Below are 9643 nucleotides of genomic sequence, written 5' to 3' on the forward strand. Positions count from 1 at the left end.
TGTTTTTTCCCAGCAAAAAGCAGAATTTAATGTTTGCGCGCTGCTCTGGCTTTCCAGTTAATTTCACCATTTTGGAAAAATCACAGACCGCAGCTGCACTCTGTTACTATAAATAGTGCCTGACAGGCGTCAGTGTAACTCTGGGAGCTCAGCTTTTTCACAGATATGCATGAGGCTTACCTGTAGCACATCTGATGACGAGAAGTCGAAACTCATTATTATTAGTATTGTATGACCTAATTCCAGAAACTTTTGGGTACACCCTCGTATTTTCCCCAATGCTTAGCAAGAGAAAACTTGCTTGTGATGTTGATGAGATCCTGTGGTCAGACCCCAACAGACGGCAGGATCCATAAGCCCACTTACACAATTATGTTTTTCTGTGTTTACAGTATATTGTTTGTTTTATTTTTGCTTTAACTGAATTTACTGCACTGTGGAGGTCGCGGAAGGAGGAGACGGACGGTGGACTCGAGTTGAGCGGGATTTATTCTTCACACCGACAGTGACAGCTGTCATCCAGGAAGCATGCATTGACAGAACACTTCCGCCTATTTAACCCCACTAACAGTGCAACACACACCGCTACATCACCAAACCCCGCCCCTTCTAATGTGATCAAACTCCCTCCCCACAGACACCACAGCACTGTAAAATACTCTGCTGTAATGTAATGATTTTGAATTGAGCATTTCATCTTTTGGTTTTTTGTGAGAACGTGCCTCCTGTGGAACTGAATAAAAAGAGTGAAAATGAAAGACTGCAGTGTTTCATAAAAAGTAGACTAGTGTGTTGCTGCTGTGCTGATCTGAAACTGTATTCATATGATGCAAGTGGGTAACATTTTGCCATCAGAGTGACATTTTGACAAAGGATTGTTAGGTTTTGATGACAGAGTTTCAATTTGACATCGATGTGAATGGTTTATTTCCCAGTGTTGTGTCTTATTTGCTTGCGTATTTTTGACACAGTTAGCCAAGTTTTGCAAAACATGTTCAAGCAACAGGGAAAACCTGTAAAAGGCCCACAGAGAAGAAAAGACAGAAGAACCCATGAGAGCGAGACAGTTTTGTGCCCAAGTTGAGCCAACAAAGATGAGGAGATATAGAGGCTGCCTTGAGCTGTCGCGGGGACTGACTTTTGGTTGCTGCTACGAGGGACGCGGAAACGGCTTCCCAGGCAGGGGGGCTTTTGGTTTGTGTTTTGTATTTTGTGTTTTTGAGTTTTTGAATAGAAGTTATGGAAACTGTGAGCAGGCTGGCGTCTTCACTGTGGCAGGACCCGCAGACTGGCAGTAGCGTGTCACAGATGGATTCTGCTTGGATGCCAAGTGGCACCATCACTGGAGGCTCAGGGATTCGCAGCAGCACCTCCTGGCCATGCCCCGTGGAAGAACAGGACTTCCTGTTGAGGGCATCCCATTGGGTGTGGCCTCGGCCCACCACAAGACTGTCACCGCAGATACCAATCTCTCCAGCTAGGGTCATCTGGCGTCACAGGGCAGTTTAGTGACAGCGGTCTTTTCGGTATGGCGCAGATCACATCAGTGCGCTGAAGCTGAGAGCAGTACACCTGACCGTTAAGTCTTCTTGGCTGTACCTGAAGGGAAGGCAAGTACTCGTACGGCCAGACAACAACTTGGCTGTCTCACACATCAACCACCAGGGTGGCACCAGGTCTACCTGGTTATTGCAGCCCTCCCAGCAACTTTTCAGGTGTGCTGCAACCTGTCAGCCTGCATATATCTGCCAGGGGAACCCACTTGCAGGCTCCCTTCCCTATCAGAGTCCTCCACCAGGAGAATGGGGCCACCACCCCACATGATTAATGCGCAGGATTTGGGGTCTTTCCCAGAGAGGCATCCGGGGACTGCCACTCTGCCTGTCGATATTAACCTCTCTCTGCCACCGGTTCCTAGCAGGATCGTTATCTTCTCCAGGCACCTTTGCTGCTGCAGGATTCTCCTGCTCTGCCAAGCTCTGTAAGGAACTTTTTCTCGCCTCGCCTTATTTCCACCGCGTAAGCTAACTACTAACCACTAACTACTCGCTCATTTCAGAGCTGGCCTGTGTGCTCGAACTTCCCCCCTCACCTGTGGGCTCAGGAAACTCCCCCGTCGGGACAAGACTGAACTAACCTGCGACGCTGCTGCCAGGAAGCAACCGTCATCCCTGTTTTCAATAAACCTGTTCAAACATTAACGCTGGTCTGGCCTCTCGGCATCTGGATCTAACGGTACACTGATGATGACACACACTTGAACTGCGCATACACAAAGGAAACATTCAGTGCTTTCAGCACCACCTTCTGGTGGTCATTCAGGATTGATAGAACCGTAGGTACATTCATAACTTTCTCATTATCAGACAAAGGCTGGAAAGCTTGAGGAAGTGACTTTATTTTCTATTCCTTCGGGGGCTTCAATCTTTTATTTATTGATTTTTTAGTTTTAATCTTGCAGTGTTTTGGTTGTTTTTTGTTTTGTTTTTTTATTTTTTTGTTTTAATTTCAGAGGTTAACTGTCCTAACAAATTCAGGAGAATTTATAATTTTTAAAGAGAAAATTTTAATGTATTTATTTCATGAGGGATTTTACCATGTGGGACAGGAGTGGGCATTCCTGGTCCTTCAAAACATGAAGATTCATGGCCAAGTCCAGATGAAAGCCTGATAAAGAGCCACATTGCAATCAGCTGTGTTGAAGCAGGGAGCCATGGAAAACATGCAGGGCTGCAGCCCTCCAGGACCAGGAATGCCCACCCCTGCGAGTATTCAGTAAGAAGTTTGCATATAAAAAAAGGCTGTCCTTTTATCTGATTGCTGTATTTATCACGAAGTTCAAAGTTATCCATGCTGAACATAATGTAATTTCTAAAAAAATATTGAAGTCCACGTTAATTTTCTGATCTCAATCAAAGAGGCAACATGAGCTGCTTAAAAAGCTTTTGAGACTTGATATTACAATTCTTTTTACATTAATTTTTTTTTGTCTTAATGACAAATAGAAAACACTTAGCTTCACATAACTACTTCAGAAATATCTCATTGAACACAATGACAAAACAAAAGGCGGGTTATCGGTTTCCATGAACTTTGTACTTTAATTTTAAATACATGTGATAAGATCCTTTATTTGCTTTGTTTCTTTTGCTTCCTTGATCAATCTTTTAGACATGTTTTCAAACTTGCCCATCTGACTAAAGTCATAGTAGAATGGATTATTTGACTTTGGTCTGAGTTCCAGGTGAACAAATTTGTAAATGTTCATCTTCATGGTGACCTTTGTATCATAGTTTCATAGGTGATGGATGTCCCGTCATGCCCTGTCATTTATCACCACAATTTCAATGACACAACGACACAGGAATGTTGTTCATGTCAGTTTTTATTGATGTCACAAGCTCGCTCATTCCTGGTTTAACAAGGAAAAAAAAAATCTATATATGTTGACACTGTACATCCTGTAGTGAAGCACGAATGTTTCAACAATGGAAAACTTCAAACCAATTTTGAGTTTGAACAATTCCCTTGAAAAATTATTCCAGACAGGATGAGTCTGAAAGCTGATCTGAACCAGCTGTAAAAGAAAGCGTAGATGAACGGATTGAGCATGGAGTTAAACAATGCAAGCCAGGCTACAGTTTCAAACACTTCAGCAGGCACTGAGGAACTTCCCAACGACTCAGCAGCTAAGCACAGAAAAAAAGGAGTCAAACACATCAGAAAGACTCCCATTACAATTGCCAAAGTTCTTGTGGCCTTTCCTTCCACCTTTCTGACTGTCGGTCCTTTCTTTTTACTGTGACACTTGGTGTTCTGGATGCTGCGTGCCTGTTTCTGAGCCACCAGGAAAATCTTCAAGTAGATACACAACATTATTATGACTGGGAGGTAAAATAAAAATACATTTCCCAATCCAGATGTCAGCACAAAACTAAAAGCACAGTTTTCTTGGCAGTTTTCAGAACTCAATCCGACAAAAAGATAACAAACAGCGACAAAAACGGGGGTGCACCAACTTATTACAATCATGATCTTAACAACATGAACATCAATTTTAGTTCCGTATGTCAGAGGCTGGCACACTGCATAGTACCTGTCAATGGAAATGCAACACATGTGGAGGATAGACGCTGTGCTCAGTGTTATGTCAAAGGTGTTTCGTACATTGCAAAACACATTAGGACTGTACAAACATGAGGTTACAGAGAATTCCATATTGAGAGGAAACACCACAAAGCCAACAAGCAGGTCGGTCACAGCCAGAGAAAGGATGAGAAAGTTAGTTGGAGTGTGCAGCTGTTGGAAATAAATAATAGAGATTATTACCAGAAGGTTTCCCAACACAGTTACAGCAGATACAGAGCTGAAGAAAATGTAGAATAGAACACATCTTGTTGAAGGGGTTCTTTTAACTGTGGAAGAGATGATATTTATCTGATAACAGGGATGTGTGTTGTCAATAAAAGTGCGGTTCACTGGGTCTCCTGCTGCCATCTTTCTGGATACCTGAAAATCACATGATTGTCAGACACACATTTGCAGTTCAATGTTGAAGAATCCAAATCACAAGAACATATTTCAGTGGATGTTTTACCTTTTGAAGGTTCAAATGCAGAATGTCATCCATTTCAGCAGATGTCCCACGTTGTTCTGCTGTGCATGAGTTTGACTTTTATCACAACTCAACTCATTATCATATCAGACGCATCCTGAAGCCGTCCAATCAAATGCTTTGAGATTACATCAGACATGAGACCAACGACATGAACTCAGGGCTCTGCACTGGTTTCCTTTTCAAGAGAATTTGAAAAGGAAACAAAAACAAAAATACCGAATTTTATTGGAATCCCGGAATGTTCTACTTGCATGTGGTAGTGTCATCACATATTTCTTCCATTGTGTTGATCAGACCGTTGAATAGAATAATGTATACACAAAAGCAATTAATTGTCAACCGTCTATCAACATGTTCAGCTCCTTTCACACTTTCAAATATGTGATGTTTTTATGTTGTTCATTGGAAGTTCTGTTAAATCTTTCTTCATCTACTAAACCTTTTAATTCCTTGAAAAAAGTAAATCTACTTCAGGAGAAGAATGATGGTGGTGGACGTAAAAACTTCTTCAGCCTTGAAGGAAATCTGTGGAACCATCCAGCACCTCGGGGGGAGAAAGGAGGTCTCGACCAACACTCTTTACAATGGAGGAGGGGAGATCCTGACCTTGACCAGGGTTCTCATCAGGAGGAGGATCTCTTCAATCCCATCACCATGTCCTACATGGGAGTCACTATGGAGTCCAGTAGGGGTGAGCCGAATACTCATTTTAAACGAGTACTCGTTACGGATAATGCATTTTTTTCGAATCCGAGTGTGACCCGAGCACTGTCAGTCATTCGTACTGGTGCTGATGGGAGATCCTCACTGGTCTTTCATTCTGCTCCATGCTGGACTGAGACGACAGGATCCTTGTGAGAGAAGCCAATCAGTGCTGGTAAATTAAAAACTAGTTTTTTTATTTCGCTGTAGCGTGCATTTGCCTGAGGAAAACGTTTTAAAATGAAAAGCGCGAAATGTCGCGCTACTGTGCACGTGTGTTTTTTTCGGGGGGTTTTAAGTTTCGTTTTCCCTTCCAGTTTCGTTTTTCCTTTTTTCTTTCATTTTTCATATTAATTGGCTTGTGCTCCACCGGGAGACTGTGATCTGTGGGAGACAGATGATAACTGGACCGAGGTCCACTATGATCGCCGCTGCAGCCGCGGACAGGACCAGGAAGCTCAGCAGGGGGGATCAGAGATTTTCCGGGACACCGGGGAGATTCTGGTGGGGACCGTGGGGGGAGGCAGCCCCAAACCAGGAGGACCTGTTCCTTTCCTTGGACTCCAGCTGGAGTCCGGACAACAATTATAGAGAAGCTGTTATGTAAATTAAAAATATTCATGTTCTGCCTCAATAAAAATACTTGTTCTGTAAATAGTTCTTTTACTATTGTGACAAAAAAAATATTCAAATCTTAATTCTGAGGCTGTTGTGTGAATGAATAATCATTTATATAACTTTAAAAATGTTCATGTTCTGACTAAAATAAAAAAAAAAACTTGTACATTGTGTCATTGAAACGGTTCTGTAAATAGTTTTCAAATAAAGAACAAATATAGCAACTTCTGAGCAATCCATATCAATTTCAGACTGAAAATAGTGTGCCAATTTCTGCCCCCACCCCATTTCCGGTTATACCACGCCCACTTCTGGTTTAGGCCACGCCCCCTCCGAGTACAGATATGGATACAGATCATTTGGATGGGTAAACAGATACAGATACAGATACAGATAGTGGTGTACTCGCTCATCCCTAGAGTCCAGGACCCTTCGTTAAGGGCCATCCAGTCTCCATACAGCTGTGGTCTGAGTCTGGTCCGCATTGCCGGTGGTAAGTCCAACACTTTACCGGTGCATGTCAGACTCTTTAAAGGCTGTCCTTTCTTATTTGTTCTGTTCATAATTATTGTGGACAGAAATTTTACGTACAGTTGAGGACTGGACGGGGTCCAGTTTTGGGACTAGGGCTGAACGATATGGGCAAAATTTCATATCTCGATATCCATGCCAGATATCTCGATATCGATACGATATATTACAATGGATTCAGTGAAAGTTAAGCATTTTTCAGAAAAATAAAAACATACAGGGCATGAAATTCGTCAAAATTTTAACAGGCCCTCCAAATTTTTTCAGCAGGTCCTCAGAAAATTTTAACAGGTCCTCACAAGTTTTAACAGGTCCTTAATTTTCAATTTTGTAAAATGCTGATCAAAAACAGGATCCAACAATAATTTTTAAATTAAACTGCTGTATTTTGTTGTGCTTGTTTAGTTCTGTTTATATCTATTTGCTGCACTGTGTCTGGGATGGTATATCTTCTTATGCTATATGGCCCACCCCAAGTTGCAAATTTATAAAATGATTTTTATTTATTTTGGTGCAGGTATGCATGTTGCTAAATGCTGATTGAAGCATCCCAGCTTTGACAAGTTCCTTTGGTGGTGGTGGCACATTAACCCTAGAATCCATACCAGCACAAATCACATTTCATATAATGTAGTTGCACCCAATTGAAACAAAGTATTTTAGCTGAGATCCTGCTGATGGCTGTGAATGTTAGTGTAGGTTCTGATTCTATTCAGTTCTTAATCTGACCAGGTTTTGTCTCTGTATGTATCAGACCCTAGAGGACCTCTCTCACCGATGTTCATTGATGTTGTTCTGCAGCTGTGATTGCCTCATTCAGGGGTGGAGAACTGTAGTATCGCAGTAAATCAATAACTGTTTCGGCAGATTTGCATATTTACAGTTACTACTGTTTACACCCATTGCTGTCATTGTGTTCTGAATTATTTGTTGTTTGGAGTTCACAGCAGCGCCTGAATCCAGCAGTACCTCCTTCAATCCAGCAGAGGGCGCATTGTGGTTGTTAGATGCATAGTGCAGAGTGAAGCACAGAGAAGAAGAATGTAAAAATGGAATCCCAGAGTTACGAGGCGTGTTGGTTTTGATTGATTCATTAAAAGAGAAGCAACGCAATTTCATGATAAAAAAAAGCCAACAGGCGGTAAGGACCTACTGATATGGCACCTAAACCGGCGGAGATTCCATCTCAATTGGTCCCTGCTGCCATTTTATAGGGAACTTTGCGCCCTGATAATACAAAAGGATGTAAAAAAAAATGCAGTTTTTTTATGAGAACTCACTGCCACTACCACCAAATTCGTTTGTGCAGATTCTGCAACCGCCCTCTCTTCAGCTCTCATGTTGTTTTGCTAACTCTCCGCCGCGTGTAGCACATGTGAGTGTGGTCTCCGTCTCCCTCCTGCCCCTCCCTCTGATGTTTCTCATTGGCTGCCATCAGCTGTTAACCAGTAAACGAGGTTTGTGGTTGGCTGGCCTGACCTGTGCACGGGCAAGTTTACATGCAGGAGAAACTAATGTCCTGAATGTTCATATCCCGATATCGATATGATAACGATATATTGTTCAGCCCTATTTGGGACACTAGGATTTTGCGTTCTCAGGATTCAATCAATCATCAATCAAGCTTTATTTATACAGCACTTTTCATACAAATAAAAATTGCAACACAAAGTGTGTGACGGAGTCACTCTGACGGTGGCCGCGGCACAGCGCTGGAGCTCATTAAAACGCACATTACACTCACCTGTGTCTTTTCTCCGTTTGTCTGCTCCGTTCCCCACATAATTGGACATTGTTATTCACCGCAGTAGTCGTGGGTGCACACTCGACCGCTGCCAAATCATCCTCCTGCCATAATCTATCACCCTGCAAACTTTTTCACCAGTATTCATGTCCCATTCACGTCCTCCCACAGCCAAACCGAGCGCCGTGTTCACTTCCTGTTTATAGCCGTCAGATGGGGAAACCCGGAAGTGACGTCATGATGACGTCACTGAAAGGTGCAAAGTTCGGCATGAAAATAATTTATTTTTGTTTCGGACCTATTTTGAGATGCAGTGGTTCGACTGTTTGTTTCTGTGTATTTCTGAACAAATTACCATGAATTTATTATGGGAATTTATTATGTTTTGTGGGAGAAAACTGTGATTCCCTTGTTAATTACCTGAGGGGAGGGGCCTGTGGTGTTAAAAGGAGGCCCATCTCCACCTGTGGAGAGAGTGAGAGTCAGACTTCCCTCTGACTGAGAGAGAGTGGGAGCCTGCAAGCGTTGGTTTTGCATTGTTACAGTGGAGGTGACAGAAAGCCAGTGATCTTTGTAAGAATTTTCTTTTTCCTTCCTATTCTTTTTGTAAATATTGTAAATAGTTTTTGAGCTCCTTGTTTTGTTCTGCACTTTGGGATTACGTTGGGTGAAATAAACAATCTCAACATCATCAGCACCCTCGGCTGTGCCATCATTTCAACAACAGACAAGGATCCGCATCACAAAGTGCTTCACAGTTTAAAAGCAAACCCGCTCCACCCACTCCACCCACCAATCCGTCTTGCCCAAAACCAAAGATACAGCACAAGAACACAGACCATCCCTCCACCCCCCCTTCCTCCACCATAAACTAATGAAGTGAGTATTAAAATAGAATATAAGGCTGGGCACAGATGAGTTGGAAGAGGAAACACACCCAGGAGCCGTCTACATTGGGAGCAGCGGGTCGCCCATGGCAGCCAGGGCTCCAGCACCGGACACCCAGAGGAGATGGGGGAGTGATCCCCAAATCTTCACCAAGAACCCATAGCACAGCAGCCCGGCAGCCACGGGCGAGCCCCGCTCCCGATGCAGAGGGCTCCCTCAGAGGAAACACTTGAACATAACAACAGGTAAAAACATAAAAACTTATGACTAAAAAAGGCTAAATGAGGCTAAAATATAGAATAGAATAGAGCACAAGCATTATAAAATATTAATAGGATGATGAATAAATACAACATAAATAAGATAAATAAAACAGATGAATAAGTAACAAATGATACCAAATCAAGACTAAACTAAAAATAAATATCAGTTAAAAGCTAGACCAAAAAGATGGGTCTTGAGCCTGCTCTTAAAAATGTGAACATTCTCCGCGTCCCTGAGCTCCTGCAGCAAGTCGTTCCAGAGTTTAGGGCCATAGAACT

General features: G+C 42.6%; 1 protein-coding gene across 1 annotated transcript; it reads right to left on the minus strand.

Annotated features, from left to right (window-relative positions):
- Positions 1 to 3498: 3498 nt before the first annotated feature.
- LOC115402390 (trace amine-associated receptor 1-like) lies at positions 3499 to 6226 on the minus strand. The gene is made up of 3 exons (XM_030110901.1): positions 6222 to 6226; positions 4173 to 4366; positions 3499 to 4100 (listed from the first exon to the last, which is right to left on the minus strand). The coding sequence occupies exons 1-3, from the start codon at positions 6224 to 6226 to the stop codon at positions 3499 to 3501; spliced, it is 801 nt and encodes a 266-aa protein (XP_029966761.1).
- Between the last annotated feature and the right edge of the window lie 3417 nt (positions 6227 to 9643).

This window comes from Salarias fasciatus, chromosome 15, assembly GCF_902148845.1.
Source record: "Salarias fasciatus chromosome 15, fSalaFa1.1, whole genome shotgun sequence".
NCBI classification, from domain to species: Eukaryota; Metazoa; Chordata; class Actinopteri; order Blenniiformes; family Blenniidae; genus Salarias; species Salarias fasciatus.

What these genes read in the sequence shown, in the direction of transcription:
- LOC115402390 (XM_030110901.1), bottom strand. An exon ending in GTACAGTCCTAATGTGTTTT is followed by an intron (nt 4,101 to 4,172) that starts GCAATGTACGAA and finishes GCATTTCCATTG; the next exon opens with ACAGGTACTATGCAGTGTGC.